Genomic DNA, 21549 nt, shown 5'->3' with positions numbered 1-21549 from the left:
GGTTGTCCTTCTGGAAGGTTCTCCTCTCTCCACAGAGGACCTCTGGAGCTCTGACAGAGTGACCATCGGGTTCTTGGTCACCTCCCTGACTAAGGCCCCTCTCCCCCGATCGCTCAGTTTAGATGGCCGGCCAGCTCTAGGAAAAGTCTTGGTGGCTTCGAACTTCTTCCACTTACGGATGATGGAGGCCACTGTGCTCATTGGGACCTTCAAAGCAGCAGAAATTTGTCTGTAACCTTCCCCAGATTTGTGCCTTGAGACAATCCTGTCTCGGAGGTCTATAGACAATTCCTTTGACTTCATGCTTGGTCTGTGCTCTGACATGAACTGTCAACTGTGGGACCTTAAATAGACAGGTGTGTGCCTTTCCAAATGATGTCCAATCAACTGAATTTACCACAGGTGGACTCCAATTAAGCTGCAGAAAAATCTCAAGGATGATCAGGGGAAACAGGCACCCGAGCTCAATTTTGAGCTTCATGGCAAAGGCTGTGAATACTTATGTACATGTGTTTTCTCAGTTTATTTTTAATAAATCTGCAAAAACCTCAAGTAAACTTTTTTCATGTTGTCATTATGGGGTGTTGTGTGTAGAATTCTGAGGAATAAAATGAATTTAATCCATTTTGGAATAAGGCTGTAACATAACAAAATGTGGAAAAGTGATGCACTGTGAATACTTTCCGGATGCACTTTATGTAAAGCCTGCCAAAATAAACAACGTTCTTGTACACACTTCATTACTTTTTAAAATTAGAAAAAACCTGGGAATCACTTACAGCATCTTAAAAAACACCACTTGAGGTGCTAACTCTCAGTTAACTTGCTGCTCTTGATTCCTAAATATGTGCAATGAGTCAAAATGCATAAAAATACATTATACATCTAACTCTGTAAATGCTACATTGTGCTGCTTCTCAGTGCTTTCCAAAACATGTTTCAATTAACTGTCAGAAAGTTCGGAGGTGTCTAGTGTGGCACATATTCACGATAAAGCACTGCATGACAGTTGCACAAACTTAAAACAGTGGAAACATGAAGGGTGTTATTGCCAGACCCTGTATGTTGCTCCTTATATATTAGAATGTTTTTTCATGATTTTTCATCAAGGGTTCTTCTATATTTCACTAAGCTAAAGCCAGTTTATCACCTTCTTTCTTCTATATACTGATCTAAGGGGAGCAAAGCCATTTGGTTCTTAAGTTAGATCTTCAAAAAATTTATTTTATTTAAAAATCTTTTAAAAACTAATGAAAGCATAACTATTTAGTAAATCTGCTTAATGTTCATGGTTGTAATGACACGCAGCCTATAGCTGCTTCATCCACATTACAGGAACCAGTCCTGGTCTAGGTGTCAGACCACCACGGGGCAAACTCCTACTAATTTGAAGACATAAATTAAACTAATGTTAAACTACCAAAGAGGAATTAAAATATGAGTACAAGAAATAAACCCATAATAAGACAAGCATGAAGACTGAATTATCTACAAGTATGTTGTCTGGTTTAATATATAGGGAGGTGGTAAGACAACACAGCTGGATGTCGAAGAGTAAGATACAGCATCATTACCTGTTGCCTTAACAACTGATTGTCCAATCTTAGACGCTCTAGAGAATTAAGTTCCTCTCCCAGTCGAAGGTTGCTCTGTCTCAACTCTTGGATGTAGTCACATGCCTTTGAAAGTATGCCACCTTTGCTCTGCAAATAAATTACAAGCAGTCAACCTTATCACTCATGGCTTGTTCATTAGTAACATGATTAAAAATGCCAACTATCAAAGCCTTCTAAAGGGAGCAAACATAACATACAGTAACTGAGAAGCTTTAGAATAAAATATATCACAGAACAAACAGAGGTATAAAAGACCAATTATATTTTGTTCCAGAATCAGCTGCATGACTATTTTTCAGATTATTAAAGTTAAATTGTGGCATACCTGGCTAAAGATTTTCACCAGTTCAAAACACATGATATTTGGTGAAATCTTTTCATGTAGGTTTTTGTTCCCAAAAAAAGGCAATCTTTAGTTTTGTTGATCACGTGTTTTTTCTTGGAATGACATTTTAAAAGATCCTTGAAATTTACAGAATGTGTTTTGATATATTTTGTACACAATTTCAACAATTCTGCATTTCCATTAATAACAAGTAGGTGGGCAAGCACATTAAAGATGAAGTGCATTTCAAGATACCATAAATAAATTAAACCAAATCCAGTACAGGTTGAGTATCTCTAATCCGAAATTGCAAATCTGAAATTCTCCAAAATCTCAATCTTTTCAAGAGTCAACATAAAGCCACAAGTAACAATTTCCACACCAACAGTCTCTTTTATAAAACTTTACTTGGATTCAAGCCTTAAAATATGCTTATGCCAACAAAAATTGGTTGTGAATAAAATATGCTCAGATTCAAAACAGTTTTCTTCTTTCAGAGTGGGATGTTCTCCTGTAAAGCTTCGAGCACCACAAAGCAACTGCACACGATTCATGATCCAGTTTCTATTGCAGAGTAAAGAGCACAGTTAAAAAGCAATGCATTATTGCTAATGTGACGGAATTTGGTGGTTAGATACCGTGCAAAGCATCAAACGCTACTAAGCACTGTAACACAGTCAACAAGCTTTGTGTCCAGTAAAGCAACACAATAGAAACTGCAATCAAAACTTCTGCATGGCACCTTTAAAATTGCTGATGACTTGTGTGTTAATGGAATGTCACTGCTTACAGTTAACAAAGGCTGCTTCATTCTCACTAGGTAGCCTTATTCCAATATGATTTGTTCCGATTATATTGGGAAAGCCAGATACTGCTGCAAATTGCCTTTTTAAACCAGAAAAAGAGGTTTTATTAATGTACAGTCACACCATACAATAACTGAATGTAGCAACTCGGTTGAATTAATGACTTCCAGAACAGCAGGCATGATGGAGAGAAGAAGGTTGGCTGAGATATTCCTGACCTGTCTGCCAGTTGACTGAGAAGTGCCAATAGATAACAAATATAAACTGGTTTGGCCCTCTTAAAAAGGAACTAAAACACAGTCTATACGTTATATAAATAAAATTTAAGGTTTAATATGTTAGATATATCAACATAAATTATAATAACTTCTCAGTGATATGAATTATTAAACATAAACACTGAATGGTCATGTAGGTGGTTTGGCTGCATTTCCCCACTTGATCAAGGGTGTCCCCCAAGATCTCATATATATGTAAATATTTTAAAATTTGAAACATTTCTGGTCCCATGTATTTTGGAATAGGGATACTAACTGGAACAGTGTGATTTTTTAAAATTTTTTTTTACTTTTTTTTTAACAACAGTGGCTGAAGTGCCAATCCTGCCAAGTTTTCCCTGCAAGTGGGATGACTTGGATGCAGATTAGCACCATACCCAGGACAAAGGGCCAAATAGAGTAGATTCACTTCTGGCGTTTATGGGATTCGAACCGGCAACCTTTCGATTGTGGGTGGAGACTCTTAGTCTCAGGGCCACCACTAGGGTCATGAGGGGTGTGAGATATTGGAAAAAAAATATATCTCAATATTTTCTGGGACTTGAATGATAATTAGATAATATTTTGCATCCTTTACAAACATGTTTTAAAAGCCTTATTGGTCTAGTTTGGTCTTGTTTATACGACATTAATTGTAGCTTAATAATGGGATAACTGTAAACAACAGTTAAGGAAAACAGATCTTATTTAGTTAAAACTGAAGCAAAATAACACAAAAAAAATTAAACTCACCAGTCAAAGTATTACTGAGATCAAACAGTGGAAGTATGAGTAAACCATTTCAAAGCAGCCTACAGGATTTACACAAAAAATTGCACTAAGACCAACAAAACATTTATAATGAAAGCATATTGAACAGACACTTACCCTTAATGTAAACAAGAAATTAATCCAAATAGGAATAAAATACTAATCAAAATTGAACTACAAGGCATGAACATTACAGTCTGGATAAACAAACTGCACAGTTATAAGGTGAATTGCGCAGCATATAAGCAAGAACAAAAATCTAGCATACTACAGTGTAAAAATCCAAAGTTCTGTCAAATACTGTACAGGATTAAAAAAAACAGCATTTGTAAACATTTGTCATACATTGCACAAAGATACAAAAAACCCAAATCTATAACATTTTTAAGCAAATCACTAATTTCAAGTTCTGTCCAATATTGCACTAAGAATATCAGAAAAAATAATGCAATTGTAAAATTCTACTGAGGAAACTTCCAAGTTGTGCGACAGAAACACCAATATGTCCATAGCATTTGGCTTCAGAAGAGTACAATTACATGTTACAACATTTCCTCCAAAGTTGAAAAGTCCTCTCAGAAGGCAGGGATACACAGGTACATTGCCCCAAATTGGGGAAACATCCAAACAATGTACATCTTGCATTTTTTCCACACAAATGAATTTACATCCCCCTTCCATCTCAGGTATCATTCAGTAGCTCATCATCTTTTTTTCAATGGCAGTATGCAGGGACTCGTCTTCTCTGAATTCCTGTATTTTTTTCTTTTTTTTAAAATAGCTGCTTAAAGACTATTGTTCTGTCATCACCTTCTCTAACCTCCACAGCCATAGAGTTAGCTGATGCTTTGGAGAGTGTTGGGATGTCTTCCACTGTTGCCATAGTCAGTTCTCCACTTTAAGCCCATTTGAGAGTAAATCAAACACAGGTGTTAATGGGTTACAAGTGATTGTGATACCAAGGCAGTCTGAGAGGCATTCAAAGATATTTGTCCAAAATGATGTTAATGTGGTGCATGCCCAAAACGCGAGGCTCAGTGAGGCTGGAGCTATACTGTATTGCAATGTCCATAGATTAAATCTTGCCCTGAGTACATTTCAGACAATTTCAAATGAGATAAACTGCCACACCTGTTTCAATCAAGAAATCACTTAAATAGGAGCTGCCTGACACAGAGAAGTAGACCAAAAGCACCTCAAAATTTAGACATCATGCCAAGATCCAACGGAATTCAGGAACAAATGAGAACAGTAAGTAATTAAGTAAGTAATTGAGAGTTAGTCTGGTAAAGGTTATAAAGCCATTTCTAAAGCTTTGGGACTCCAGCGAACCATAGTGAGAGCCATTATCCACAAATGGCAAAAACATGGAACAGTGGTGAACCTTCCCAGGAGTGGCTGGCCGACCAAAATTACCCCAAGAGCGCAGAGACGACTCATCCGAGAGGTCACAAAAGACCCCATGACAACGTCTAAAGAACTGCAGGCCTCACTTGCCTCAATTAAGGTCAGTGTTCACGACTCCACCATAAGAAAGAGACTGGGCAAAAACGGCCTGCATGGCAGATTTCCAAGACGCAAACCACTGTTAAGCAAAAAGAACATTAGGGCTTGTCTCAAATTTGCTAAGAAACATTTCAATGATTGCCAAGACTTTTGGGAAAATACCTTGTGGACTGATGAGACAAAAGTTGAACTTTTTGGAAGGCAAATGTCCCGTTACATCTGGCGTAAAAGGAACACAGCATTTCAGAAAAAGAACATCATACCCATCGTAAAAAATGGTGGTAGTAGTGTGATGGTCTGGGGTTGTTTTGCTGCTTCAGGACCTGGAAGGCTTGCTGTGATAGATGGAACCATGAATTCTACTGTCTACCAAAAAATCCTGAAGGAGAATGTCCTGCCATCTGTTTGTCAACTCAAGCTGAAGCGATCTTGGGTGCTGCAACATGACAATGACCCAAAACACACCAGCAAATCCACCTCTGAATGGCTGAAGAAAAACAAAATGAAGACTTTGGAGTGGCCTAGTCAAAGTCCTGACCTGAATCCAATTGAGATGCTATGGCATGACCTTAAAAAGGTGGTTCATGCTAGAAAACCCTCAAATAAAGCTGAATTACAACAATTCTGCAAAGATGAGTGGGCCAAAATTCCTCCAGAGCGCTGTAAAAGACTCATTGCAAGTTATTGCAAACACTTGATTGTAGTTATTGCTGCTAAGGGTGGCCCAACCAGTTATTAGGTTCAGGGGGCAATTACTTTTTCCACACAGGGCCATGTAGGTTTGGATTTTTTTTTCTCCCTAAATAATAAAAACCATCATTTAAAAACTGCATTTTGTGTTTACTTGTGTTATATTTGACTAATGGTTAAATGTGTTTGATGATCAGAAACATTTTGTGTGACAAACATGCAAAAGAATAAGAAATCAGAAAGGGGGCAAATAGTTTTTCACACCACTGTATTTACATATGACGATATCATTAAGATGAAATGTAGCAAAATGTTTATTATACAGATAAAACTTTAACTTCACTTAAATAATCTATATTGTTAATAATTAAACATGTGAGGACATGGTGCCACCGCGCTAGCGAGAAGCTGGTGCTCCGTTCACAGATTTTTCCTGAGTCGTGCTATATTCTTGCTGGGGCTGGCACAACAAGGGAAGGATAGGTGGATGGGATAATTAAACATATACTACGAAGATATTTCAATCTTCCTTACAAGTTTTGAAGAATCTGTGTTCTAAGCTTACAGATGGCTTAATGTCTATTACAGAGCTGATTGTGTGGTGATTTTAATTAGCAACGAGAATTGGCTTCAATTTAAGAAACTGAATGAAGGCTGGAGTTTGAGGCCCCATTTTAGTTGATCATCTGTTGGCTCACTTCACATCAAATTTAGAAGCTATGTGTCTGCCTTTAATAAATTGAGTTTGGTCTTGTGATATTACAGAAGGAAGCACTTTCTCAATCCTTCTAAACTAGAACTTTGGAGAGTATCTTAACATTATTATTCAGAAGTGAGACTGGTCTCACTTAATGCTTAGCGTAACGTTTGAGGCAGACTTTTGTCATCTCTAGTTTTTATTAAGGTGGCTAATAATAGAGGACCTAACTTATTTGAATTTTTATTTTATAAAATTGCACTGTGTTACCATTGGGGCCTGCTGCTTTCCCACTTTGATTTAAGTTTACAGAATATAGTAATTCTTTTTTTATTCAATTTATTTACAGCATGTTAAATTCCATACAATCAAGTCGAACTTAGCAAAACTAAATTCAATTCAACTCCCACCAATGAGAATGAGAGGAATGCCAACAGCCAGATTAAAACTTCTGAGAGTAGTATAGAAGGATACCAAATAAAAGTGCTCATTCTAAAATATTATGATTTGATCATTTCAGGTTTTAAAAAAGTTTTGAACAGATCCTCTAATAGGGAATTTGATCTTTTTTCCAATTTACATAGTATATAAATAACATCAGTCATCCAATGATTTAACAGAGCTACGTTACGATTCTTCCAGTTAAGCAAGATTAAGTCTGCTTGTTAATAGTGAAGCAAAAGCAATTACAGTTTACACCAAACACAGCTATTAATGGATTATGAGTGATTGTGACACCAATGTTGTCTGATAGACATTTAAAAATTTTTGTCCAAAATGATGTTAATTTGATACACACCAAAAACATATGGTCTAGTGAAGCTATAGCTTGATTACAATGTTCACAAGTTGGATCTTGCCCTGGAAACATTTTGGACAATTTAAACAAGATAGATGTGCTTGATAAAAAAAAAAATTAGGTTGAATAATTGAATGCTTTGTGTATATGGAGCTAGAGTGAATTCTTTGCATGGTTGCCTTCCACTCTTTTTCTTAAATGTTAAGTATGAGATTCTTTCATCACTGTACTTTGGGGTCTTTAAAAGGAAGGGACTTTAAAATGGTTTTATATATTATAGAAATGCTGTCCGAGTCTTCAAGACTGATCAATATCTCTTCTGGAATAGAAATAGGTAGGAGGTGAGGAAAATTAGGCAAATTTTTTTTAGCAAAGTTTCTAATTTGGAGATAGTAGGAAAATGGCACTGATGGGAAACTAAATTTAGAATGTAATCGTTCATGGGACGCAAAGACATTATTTATATACAAATCTCTAAATGATTTAATCCCACACGTTTTCCAAACATTAAAAACTGTATAAGATTGAGAGGGTAGAAAAAGGTGGTTATCATGTAGAGGTGCCACAGATAAACTATTCTCTAAATTGAAGTGCTTCCTACATTGGTTCCATATTCTGAGTGAATGAAGGACAATTGGGTTACTATATTGATGATACCTTGTATTTACTGGTGTACAAAGCAAGGAATATAAAGAGGTACTGCAGGATTTCATTTCTAATTACAAACAAAGCTAGTGTGTGTTCATCTATTTGTGTCAGTGTCCAGGTTTTTATAGCTTGTATGTTTGCTGCTTAGTAATAAAACTGAAAATTAGGTACAGCCATGCTGCCTTCTGATTTAGGTCATTGTAGGGTCGTCCTTTGGATGTGTGGATATATTGAATTCCAAGAAATTATTTGTTAATGTATAGGGGAATGTTTTGAAATAGAAGCAGAAGCTTAGGGGGGATATTTATCTTGATAGTGTTAATTCTCCCTGCTAAAATAAGATGGAGGGTAGACCATCTATGCACGTCTTGTTTAATTTAGTCCATGAAAACAGCAAAATGTTATTGAAAAAGAGTTTATTTACTTGATGTTTACCCCTAGATATTTAAACTAATGTGCAATGATAAAAAGGAGGGTGTCCAATCTAATGTTGTTTGCTAGAGAATTCACTGGAAAAGCACACTTTTGATCAAATTAATTTTGAGTCCAGATATCTTTTGAAATTCTGCTAGTACAGTTAGGGCTGCAAGCACTGAATTTTGATGGTCTAATATATAGCGTACTATATCATCTGCATATAGTGATATTTCCTGTTCAAGTCCTTCTCTGGAAATCCCTTTATTTATCTCTGGTGCATTTTGTAAGTGAACAGCCAAAGGCTTAATGGCAATTGCGAATAGCAGTAGTTACAAGGGGCATCCTTGTCTAGTACCGCATTCTCATTTGAAGTAGTCCAAGATAGTGTTGTTAATACAAACTGAAGCTTCTGGATTGGTATACAGTAGTTTGATCCATGCACATATGTTAGGAGCAAACCCAAATTTAATGCAAAGTGGTGAATAGGTAATCCCATTCAACCATATCTTTGGCCACAGAAAAAACATTTGATAATAAGATGTCTGGAGTGTTGGACTTAACGAGTGAATCTATTACATTAAATTGGTGTTGGAGATTGGAAGCCAAACATCTACCTTTAATAAATCTGGTTTGGTCTTGTGTTGTTATTACTGAAGAGAGCACTTTCACAGTCCTTCTGGCTAGGACTTAGCATCATTATTCAGAAGTGAGATTGGTTGTAAGATGCACAATGTAATAAGTTCTTATTTTTCTTAGGAAAAACAGTAATTAATGCTTGTAGATAAGTTTGAGGTATAATTTTATTTATATATACTAGGGGACTCCGCCCCTGCTCACTTTGCTCGCCAACCGCCGGTTTTGGTCCTTTGGAAATACAATTTAAAGTGTTTTTTTTCATGGGAATTGTTACATATGCATATGTTCACTTCTCATTTTAAAGCTTCAGTAAAAACAGTATTTGGAATGAACTTTTCTTCAAGATCGTATTGAATTTTGATTCCTTGTTTGATCATGCAACATATAACTGGCCGTGAGTGAAGATCTTTCTTTGTCTCTTATAAATAGAGTTTTTCAAATGCTTGTCCTTGTTATTTGTTAATTGTCATTGCAAAAGCTGTTCTCACGGGAAACTGTAAGTGCTTTAATACGAATGGCATGTCAAGATCTACTTGTTGCCCAAACACCGTTTTGAGTTTATTCAAAAAAAATAAGACTTTCTGATAAAACAATCTACTTATGGAAGTCGGAATATCCAGAGTCGATGTAGCCAGTGGCACTGTTCTCAAGAAGCTGCGGATTTTTGCCCATTGTGGATTGCACGTCATTGTAAGAAATAAATTTGGTCGACCAGTAGTTCTGGTTATTACCATTGCATCACGATATAATTGTTGCAATGCTCTTGGACTACCCTGATATGACAATGGTAATATTACTGCTTTACTTATTTTGAATTTGTCTACTGATATTTGAATTTTGAACATGATCAATGAGACCCTGCACATGTCCCATTCTAAGTTTAGCTTGATTCGATTTAATAAAGAAGAGACAATTAGCTGGTACTTTTACATACGCATTAATAATGTAATGTTGCGATAGACGTTGAGATGACAGAAGTGGGTTAAATACAGGTAGTCCCCAGGTTACGGACATCCGACCTACAACTTACGAATGGAGCCGCAGCTGCAACCCATGTGCCTCAGTAACTGCTGCTCTGTCATCTTCGGCCTGGGGACGCTGCAAGTGGTGGCTGGAGGGGGGCAATTTCGCTGCTTACACAGTGTAGTGTCCTTCGGGTGGCTCCTGATGGTAAGCAGTGGCCCATAGTCACCATGGCCACAGCTATCGTTCGTGTGCAGGACAGAGGCTTGATGGGGCAGATCGCTGCCTGCCCACTATGCCGCCGCAGCTACTGCTCCTGACTGGACGCAGGCAAGCGGTGACCCGTTGTGGCTGAACGGAGGCCACTGAGGGTGAACAGGGTGGCGGGGGGTAGCATTGTAGTGTGCCTTGGATGGCTGCCTGTTGAATGGGGGCGGTGGGAGATTCTCTACCCGCCTTTGGCTGGACCGTTTTCATTCTAGGTGGGCGGACGCTGCAGGCAGCATACTGTAGTGAAGGTGACTGTGTGGTGGGCGTGTGATGAACCCATCCTCGCCACCCCCATTCATTCTCAATAGCAAACCTGCTTGAACTGTTACGCACATAGCAGGAAGTTCTCTTGTCAGTACATTAGACGTGTTGACGACGGGTGCCTACCTGCTGTAATAGCGTGTACAGTGCTGTGCAGAAGAGCTCATCTTAACCTTTTGTCTTCACCCTTCAAGAATGTCTCTGAAACACAAATCTGATGCAAGTGCTGGTGATACAGTAAAGAAGAGAAACACCATCACCATTGAAAATAAAGCAGAAATAATAAAAAGGTCAGAGAGAGGTGAAACTCCATCATTGATTGGCAGAGCACTGGGTTACAGTCGGTCAACAATAGCATTTATTTAAATAATATTCCAACTTACATACAAATTCAACTTAAGTACAAACTTACAGTCCCTATCTCGTACGTAACCTGGGGACTGCCTGTACATGGGAACGTATTGCTAATTTTGACCCGAAATATTGTGTGGGTGTTATTCACTTTTCTGAATGTGTTTGTTTCATATTTTATGACCATCCTGTTTCACCGTCTGGGAAAAGCAAAGGAAAAAGTAAAGGGTCGGCATGTGGCGATGTATTTGACATAAATGATGAATCATGCTTTGCCCTTGGATATACACGAATATCTACTGTCTTTGATATCTCCATCTTTCGAAATTATTATCACTGACAATTCGTCACATGTGGGTTTATTATAAATGTGAGTGTGATCTTTTGGATCTATTGTCCGTGTTTTGCTGATAAATTTTGTGTAAAGTGCAATACTTTTGGACGTATGGACATGTATCCATTATTGTCTGTATAATTTCTATTACGTCGGATCGTTTAAGTCTTTCGATTCTATGTTGCATCGTTTCTCCGTGATCATAAAAATACACCTGACCAAACTGTTTTTTTCGAAATTAAACTTGTTGTAGCTGTAATTGTTGCGGGAACACAGATTCTCATGGCGTATTGGCCATTATTGTGTAAATCAATGTTTTGTGCATTGAATGATGCTAACGCGAAAAGATTATTGTAGATGTGTATATTTTGCCTGTAGCGCTTGTGGATTTCACTGTCACCAAACAACAAATCTTTGAATTCTTGTGGAAACGCCTCTTCATTGGGAAGCAGCAGTACTTTTCCTTGATGGCAACATGAAATAGATGATGTACAAGTCTCTGACATAAACTTTAAAGCCTTACAATACCTACATACTTCTGACATATCACCTATGTCCATATATCCAATCTCATTTTGCTGTTCCATTATTTCACCTACCGTGTTTCCCCGAAAATAAGACCTATTCTGAAAATAAGCCCTAGCATGATTTTCAGGCTGCTCTGTAATATAAGCCCTACCCCAAAAATAAGCCCTAGTCAATATTGTCAGCTGAAAAGTAAGGCACCAGGTTTATACACGCGATGCGACACGTGTGCCTGAAACATCCATTTAATTCTAAGGACACCTTGCCACAATATCTCTGAAAAGGATGTTTAATGATTACATCCATCAATTCGGGGATGCGCCCATTCCAGCAGCATCGGCGCAAGACAGAAACAAAATCCTCAGACAAGGCATCAGCTCATCGCAAGGTGAACACAAGCACACACATTCACTAATGTCATTGTAGCTTCACCAAATCCCAAATATATATATATACACACACACACACAAGTAAACATACAAATAGAATTATAATTGTGATTTAAACATTAAAGCAACAGGGAAAGAAATAAAATGTATAATTACGGCAAAAGTCTCACTGCAAATAGGCCAAATTGCAGGTACAGTCTTCTTTGCCTTGCCAGTACACAACTAACAATTGTATTTAAAAAATAATTTTTTTAGCAACTTTTTACTTCATCCGGAGAACTAAAAATGTTTAACTTGCCTTGAATACCCACTGTTAATTTAGAAGGATACAAGAGGCTGTATTTAAATTCAGCTTTGTGTAAGCGCTATTTAATGCTGTAAAATGCGTCACCGTTTAGCAGCCCTTGAAGGCGAAAAATCAGGGAAAATGTGAATGTGGTTATTTTCAAATATAATCGTTTCATTCTGAGATGCGACATTAGATTCATTTTAGACTGTAATTCAATGAAACGTACAATGAGGCCTCTAGGTTTGAGGTATTCGATCCACATATGCGGTAAGCTGCCAATATCCCAGTGTCTGATTTGAAGTCCTCTCCAATTATTTGAGAGAATAGTTCAGCAGTGAAATTCACTGGGTTTGGGCTTTCAAGGTTTTCAGGGAGACCTTCAATTCTGATATTTTGTCTATATCCATCTTCCAGCATAGTTAGTCTGTCTCCAACCACTTTGCACTATTATTATCAAGTCCCAGTAGATCATTCTTTCGCCTATCTGTTCCAGGTCAGTCTCTGCCAGGCCGTATCTTGAACTTGAGTCCTGTTTAGACTTGGATGAAGCTTTAGCCACCTTTAACATTTCTTTCTTTTTTTCTGCCAGTCATGCTTATATATACTTGCATATGCTGTAATCAAAGTCCCTCATTTTGAGTAAATAAAGGTTTAAAAAAAAAAGGTAAAAACACAGCTGCTAACGAAGTTCTGTCTCAGAAGTCCATCTCCTGAAATGGACAAGACCAATCCTAGTGTCTAGTAATTCTGAATGTCAGAGGTTTATCCCGTTCCTCTGCCCTAAGAGTATATAGCTGTATATCTGCAATACATCAAAAAAATGTCTTATTACACTGAGTTTAAAGAAGATAAGGACTTTTGTAGTCTCTAAATGTGTAGGTTATGTTTTTGTGGTCAAGGATTTTATCTCTGTGTTAGCGGCAACTGTTGCTGCATTGCAAATTTCTTCCTTGAGGATTTGCTGAATTTATTAGCCGTCTCTCCGTGTTCATAGTAATCATGCCCTGATTTAAATAGAAGGTGTTCCATTTCTTTAGTTATCAACAGGTTAAATTCTGATTGTAAAATCTGTCTTTTCCTATGAAGTGCCTCATCTGGAGACCGACCTGGCATATTCTGTATCCATTCTGAAAATTTTGCTGTTTAACCGTGACGTCTTCTTGGTTTCCAATCTATTTTTGTGAAAACGCTGTGAAATTATCTGTCCTTTTAAAAATACATTCAGAGTTTCCCCAAATTATTACTGCAGAGACCTCGGAGGATGCATTTGTCTCTAAAAATAATCAATTTGCTTGGATGTAAAATTTGCATAGTTCTCTTCAGATAATAACAGATGGTTAAAAAGGCAGCTATAAGAGGAAAGTGTAGGGCACAGTGATTTAAGTCCCATGGTCAGACGTAACAATAGTGTTGTACTTGCAAGATATGATGATGGGCAAAAAATTATTATATATGAAGAAATAATGAATCACTGAGTAACAATGACGAACTTGTGAGAAGATGGAATATACTCTTAAAATTGGATTTAAAAATCTGCATGAGTCTGATGAATATCATCCTGTGTAATTATTTTTGCAGTATTATATGTTATTGCCACTATAGCTGAAGGCATATCCAGGTCTGTATTTAAAACACAAAGTCTCCAGCCATTATAATTTTGAGTGTTCACATTAGGAACAGAAGCAAATAAATTTTGGATGAAATCCCTACCATCCACATTAGGTACATAGATATTTATCAAAATCACTTTGTTTTTAAATAAATTACCCATCACTATGACATATTGTCCATCAGGATCAGATACTACATCTAATACTAAAAAATGAAATTGTTCTGTGTATTAAGAAGCCCACATCTCTAGTTTTCTTTGTATAGCTAGAGGGAAAAATGTAGCCAATCTAATCTCTGCGCAACTGAAACTGCTCCTTACTTATTAAGCGAGTAACGTGAGAGAATACTTTTTTTCTCTACAAAGTGAGACCTTTGACATTCCAGTTCATAAAGTTCACTGTTTGGACATAGAGACATTGCTTCTGATCTTTTGTGTAAATTTTGTAGTCTTAAGTTAAGGTAGTACATTTACTTGATTTTATACTATTGCCAGGTGTTATGGCTATGGAGCCTATTGTTATGTTGGCACTTAACAGTTATTGGGATAGAAAAGATAAATAAGAAATAACATTGCTCTTTTTCTACCCCCCAACCCCTCCCCCTTTTTTTGCCTCCTGAAGTGAGGCTAGACCACACACTCAATGTTCTAGTCCTTCGACATGTCAAGACACAGAGCACATCCAAAACAAAACAACCCCCAGCAGTGGTGCAGGAAAGATTACAATTGAAATATCAAATGATCCAATAATAACACAGTCCAAATACAATAAACCTAGGGAATGATAACAGTTTCCTTAGAGACTGATAACATATGACAGTACATTGCCAATTCAATAAACCAAGGGTATGATGATTCAGAAAAAAAACTGACATACTGTAAGTAACTAGTTACTTTTTGGTTACTAAAATGTACAGTACATATATTCAATGGAAAAACTGTATTATAAAAAAAAGTTTCGGAAAAGGAAATAGAACATATAGTCACGGCAAAAGTCACATTACAAATGGACCAAGCTGCAAGCAGAATCTTCTTTGCCTTGCCAGGACATGATATGACTCATGAACATGTTTAAAAAAAATTGTTGGGATCAGTCCTCTTAGCACTTTTTGCTACATCCAGAGAACTAAAAATGTAAAACCTTTAAGATGAGCACCAAGTACTTTAATTGTATTCTCAACATTACTCATATTTCATGTATTTTTTCATCAATTCTTTCTGGAATTTCTTTAAAAAGACTGCAGTAAAATTAGTACTTAAATGTTTCTCTAGGTCTTTTATATCCTGAAGCTGTTTCTCGTTTCTCTTGTTTATATCCTTAATATACCTCTTTATATAATTTATGTCCCCACTGAGTGCAATAATCATTATCTTCAGCTCGGACAATTTGTTCTGGTCTTCTCTGGGCTCTGTAGGTAGAGCTGTGAGTCTAGTATGAGTTGATGCTGCCGACTCACGGTGGATTATTTGCTGTAGTTGACAGCAGGGATAAGAACGACATACTAAGTTCCAATAATCCTCCTGGAATAAAGAAATTCTTCTTACCTACCTCACTTGCAGTTTTGCTCACACTTTCGCTCTCTGCTGGAGTGGATACTGCAGCGTTGGGTCCTGGAAGGCTGTACCATGAACTTGAGGCCAGTTTAGACTTTGATGAAGCTTTAGCCACCTTTTCCTTTTCTTTCTGAGCCCTTTGCTGCTCATGCTTATATATAATTGCATGTACTTTGGTATAAATCCTCTCGGATTGAGTAGACACAAGATATCTCAGGATGATAGTTTAAAAAAAGTAAAATACTTGGACACCGCTACCAAACTCACCATTGCCATGAGTTCTATTATAGTTGCTATTGTAATGGTTTCAATTCTGTTATCATATTTGTAGCAGTTTTTGTTTAAATGTATTGTTAACATATTGTTACATTATTACAGCTGTTAGGCTTTGAATGCGGTTGACACCCAAATGTTAAACAGAAGACAGCAGAAATAAACTCATTCTAAAAGATACAGTATAACTTAATATTTTAAAGCTTAAGTATCATTTTTTGAACCAATAATTACAAGAGGAAAACAAAGAAGTGCTTTGGCAGATCGAGTTAAATCTCCCCACAGCTGCAAACAGGATGAGATATGGTGAACCACCCACATCCAACTAAGCAAATAAAAGAATGTCACATGGGCAGGTCTGAAATCCTAACCCTGCTGTGTATGTGCAAGCCCCTCTGAGCTCTGCACCTCTCTCCCCCCCAAGGTTTGTGTCTGCCCCATCCTGCAACCCACAGAGAGGATTTTCTCCACCTAAGCTGCTGCTTTGCGCACATGCAGCAGTCTATCTTGTTAGGTTACATGAGACAGTGAATACGTAGACGCTCAAGGCATGTTTTTGATTGAGTTTTGCAAAGTGAGTAACGTGCTTGATAATTTCAGCTCACACATTGTAAAACAACAATTAACATATCGTAGACATACATATCGCACACTCCTAAGGGATACCCAACCCTTAAGTACTGCTAAAAAGTGTGAACTCATTAACTGTATCAACATTAATACTAAAAACAATAAGGTGCTCAAAGAATGACTGTTAAGCCTACACTTTAAAGATTGCTCAGAAAATATTTACCTGCCCTGTTTTCGTTGAGTCCATTGTGCAATCAGGAATGGTTTTTGATAACTGCACAATCCAGTTATTAATCTTGTCTCTTCGCCTACGCTCAACTGAAAAGGAGAACATGACTTAAAACCAGGTATATTCACGTTTTTGAATGTTATACTCTGGGCTCAAATTACCATGAACTATCTGTATAACATCTTTCATACTTTTGTTAATCTGCTTATCCAGACGCCAAGTGTTAGTGAACTACTACAAATACATAATAGGTTGCAGAACTGTGTATCATAGCAGACAACCAGTTTCTTTAAACTATCAATGCATAGTAAGATGAGAAAATGAAGGATTTTAATTTAAGGTTTTGAGCATGTTCCTTCCCAACATGCAGTTTTTGAAAAAGTGCTAGCTTCTAGAATAAATATTTCAATGCTAAAACATGATTATTTTCATAGTTCAATTAGAAAATGTTGCCAATTTTAAATTGGTGACAGATGGTATGTTGTGCATGAAAGAGAAACATTAAATCAACACAGATTTTATAATACAGATAAAAGGGAACCAACAATGGTACAAATACTGAATGCTATGTAATATGGCAAATTATGCTTCCAACCATCAAAGGGTCTGATCATTAACAGTTCAAATGATTAGTGACTTAGTGACATTTGTTTGAGTTTTTTTTAAGACTGATGACCCTACTTTAAACTCTGACATTTTCTGTAACAAAAACAGGTAAAATGTAGATATTAACCTAAATGCAACTAGACTACATTATTAATTTTCATTAAAAAAATTAAGTTTCTGCTCCAGACCTGGTTCAGTTTACAGGTGAAAAATCACCACCACATCATAATATAAAAGCAAAAGGCAAGTCAAGTCATGTATTATGGTGGTTTTCCACTACTGAAATCATGATATATTTTCACCTGCTTATAGCTTGTTAATTTACTACCTATTCTTACATTTAAGTAAACTATAGACAAAAATGCTATATTTACCATAGTATTTAAAACAAAAAAGTAAACCTCTAATTCAATGCTTAAAGTATTAGTGCATTTATGGCTCTAAGGAAACCTTGACAGAATGGTCAACACATTAGAAAACCATACAATTGTATTTTTTTTAATAAAAACAAGTTAACATGACCAATAAAACATGAGCAAAACAATTATAAAAAAAGAAAAAAAAAAGCTTTGACACTGACAGATGTGCTATTATTAAACTGTACAGTATTGAGTAAATGAATTACAGTATTAACATTTGTAGAAAAAAATAAATATTACTAAACATACAAAAGTTTGTTTTGAATTAAAAAATACTTCTGACATATAATTATAGTGTATCAGCTGTGCTGAATATGTTAAACAGTTTTTGTTCTTGCACCCACCAAGCATAGCAAAAACTATTAATCCTACTGTAGGCATTTTATTTTGCCATTACCTTTTCAATTCCCTGTATCTGAGATCATTCGTTGTTAGTTTAACACTGTAGAGCACAGCAAATTATTTGTACCCAGCTTCCTTCTCCTCAAGATATCACAAACTATTCAGGAATAGTTTCTACCCACAAGTTGTAAAGCAGCCAATTATAGGAATTCAAAGATTGTAACAAACAGTGTGTATAAATATATACACTTTCAAATACTATACATATTGAATACATAGGTTGCATGCCAAGAATATCTTATTTTCTGAACTGTATTTCTGTCAAGTACACACAGAGACATGCAAGTATGAATTTCATTGTATAATGTACACGACAAACTCATTTTATTATGATTTTAGACATGCTGCTCATGTTTTAAGTATACAGCAACACATCATAAATCATTAAATCAGGTTTCTTCAATACTCTTTGGGGAATGATCATTTCTAACTTGGAAAGCACCTATTAGTGTTTTTTTTTTTTTTTTAAGAAGCAAGAGCCAAACAAATCCCAAATCAATAAGCCTATTTGTATTACTCCAGTAATATTTTCTTTTTGTGTTTACTTTTTAGACATTTAATTTTTCTTCCCAATTAACAAGATGTTAAAAACACCTCTTAGAATAGGAAGCTACTTTTACTTTCACATAAAAATGAAGCTAAACAGGTAAATGAGTAAAGGGTTAATCTTTTCATTACATAAAGTAAATTATAATATTTTGGTTCAGTGTTATGATAAACATATGAAAATGTCATTAAATGCCAACAATTAAATAAAATGAGGTTATAGCTGGTTTCAAATAAAATTAATATATTTGACATTGTTACCAAATACATGTTGCATTTTATTTTTAACTGATAAAACATTTTAACTGACTTATGGAAGTACCACACTACATTTCAATTTACAGTTCATTTTAGACTAGGGTTTTGTTGCTCAGTCACACAGAACAAATTTATTGGATATGTTAAAGATCCACTGCTTGGTAGAATAATCAATTGCTCAATCTTTATTCTGTTATTTTTTTGCTGTTTAAAATGACAATTTGCTAATGCAACCAGCGAAAGATTCTTGTTCATTATCCAGTCTACACCTGAAATACTCTCTCAGCCCTATATTTATTAAACAGTATGTATTTATTACAACCTACCAAAAAATAGCATGCTAACTTCTTAATCAACAAGTCAATTAAAAACAAAAACACTTAATAATTCCCCTTAAACAAGGGGGTTAACATACAAAAAAGCTGAGTTACCATTAAATGACGATGTACATGTGCACAAGATTTCAGAAAATTTACTTAAGACACCTAAATACTGGCTTTGAAATGGTAATTTTTGTTTTTACCTTCATTGTGTTGTGCTCGTCTTTTTTCATCTCTTGAAGTCCGAGGCACATCTGATTTACTAGAAAAACATGCAGAACATACAGTAACTCATGCAGGACTAGCATGGGGGTTAAACATAGCTGACACTTTTATCCAAGATTACTTACAAGATAAGGATATGTTACACATGGTTTATGGTATTTTTGTCAGGTGGAGAACAATAGGTTAAGCAACTTGCTCAGTGTCAACTAGAACAACTGATGCAGAGACAGCAACTGAACTGGCAACCTTGTGCTTAAAGTATAGTGCTCTAGGTACTGCTCCATGCCACCTGCTATTTCAGCACTCGCTATTAAACAGAGTTGTTAAACTTTCAAAGCGATTAGGATCCGAGACATCCTCAACTAAAAGCACTGAACACAAAAAAGTTGTTTTGCTTGAAATTTTCAAAAATATTGTTCAACTTTGTAATATTTAAACATTACATCTCTTTTCATAAGAGATAAAACCTATACAAATAGATCATCTACATAAATTACATCACAGTCATTAATAGTCTGCCTCCAAAGGGAGACACTATGATGTTTTCAAACTTTAGGTACATGAAGCACAAGACTTTCAGAGTTTAGGCCAAATTGGTAACGCAAAATTTCTAGACTTGGGAGTTCTCTACCCGCTGCTGCAGGTCAAATCATGTTCTTTAATTATAATTCAAATGTTGTAATATATATATATATATATATATACACATACATACATACATACATATATATATATATATATATATATATACACATACATACATACATACATACATACACACTCACCTAAAGGATTATTAGGAACACCATACTAATATGGTGTTTGACCCCCTTTTGCCTTCAAAACTGCCTTAATTCTACGTGGCATTGATTCAACAAGGTGCTGAAAGCATTCTTTAGAAATGTTGGCCCATATTGATAGGATAGCATCTTGCCAGGGCACGAAGCTCCCGTTCCACCACATCCCAAAGATGCTCTATTGGGTTGAGATCTGGTGACTGTGGGGGCCATTTTAGTACAGTGAACTCATTGCCATGTTCAAGAAACCAATTTGAAATGATTCGAGCTTTGTGACATGGTGCATTATCCTGCTGGAAGTAGCCATCAGAGAATGGGTACATGGTGGTCATAAAGGGATGGACATGGTCAGAAACAATGCTCAGGTAGCCCGTGGCATAAACGATGCCCAATTGGCACTAAGGGGCCTAAAGTGTGCCAAGAAAACATCCCCCACACCCTTACACCACCACCAGCAGCCTGCACAGTGGTAACAAGGCATGATGGATCCATGTTCTCATTCTGTTTACGCCAAATTCTGACTCTACCATTTGAATGTCTCAACAGAAATCGAGACTCATCAGACCAGGCAACATTTTTCCAGTCTTCAACTGTCCAATTTTGTTGAACTCGTGCAAATTGTAGCCTCTTTTTCCTATTTGTAGTGGAGATGAGTAGTACCCGGTGGGGTCTTCTGCTGTTGTAGCCCATTCGCCTCAAGGTTGTGCGTGTTGTGGCTTTACAAATGCTTTGCTGCATACCTCGGTTGTAACGAGTGGTTATTTCAGTCAAAGTTGCTCTTCAATCAGCTTGAATCAGTCGGCCCATTCTCCTCTGATCTCTAGCATCAACAAGGCATTTTCGCCCACAGGACTGCCGCATACTGGATGTTTTTCCCTTTTCACACCGTTCTTTGTAAACCCTAGAAATGGTTGTGCGTGAAAATCCCAGTAACTGAGCAGATTGTGAAATACTCAGACCGGCCCGTCTGGCACCAACAACCATGCCACACTCAAAATTGCTTAAATCACCTTTCTTTCCCATTCTGACATTCAGTTTGGAGTTCAGGAGATTGTCTTGACCAGGACCACAACCCTAAATGCATTGAAGCAACTGCCATGTGATTGGTTGATTAGATAATTGCATTAATAAGAAATTGAACAGGTGTTCCTAATAATCCTTTAGGTGAGTGTGTATAATATATATATATAT

The 21549-nt window shown here is 36.5% G+C and overlaps 1 protein-coding gene across 7 annotated transcripts in view; it reads right to left on the bottom strand.

Moving 5' to 3' along the window:
- usf1 (upstream transcription factor 1) overlaps positions 1–21549 on the bottom strand; it is an 84196-nt gene that overhangs the window by 8825 nt on the left and 53822 nt on the right. For all 7 annotated transcript variants that reach the window (XM_039763925.1, XM_039763926.1, XM_039763928.1 and 4 more), the window contains 3 exons: positions 19540–19598; positions 16780–16874; positions 1575–1703 (listed from right to left, as the gene is read on the bottom strand). In XM_039763925.1, coding sequence (XP_039619859.1) covers positions 1575–1703; positions 16780–16874; positions 19540–19598 — 283 coding nt within the window. The remainder of the gene's footprint in view (positions 1–1574; positions 1704–16779; positions 16875–19539; positions 19599–21549) is intronic.

Source organism: Polypterus senegalus, chromosome 9 (genome assembly GCF_016835505.1).
Source record: "Polypterus senegalus isolate Bchr_013 chromosome 9, ASM1683550v1, whole genome shotgun sequence".
Classification (NCBI taxonomy): Eukaryota; Metazoa; Chordata; class Cladistia; order Polypteriformes; family Polypteridae; genus Polypterus; species Polypterus senegalus.
This window is presented reverse-complemented; position numbering and strand designations above follow the sequence as displayed.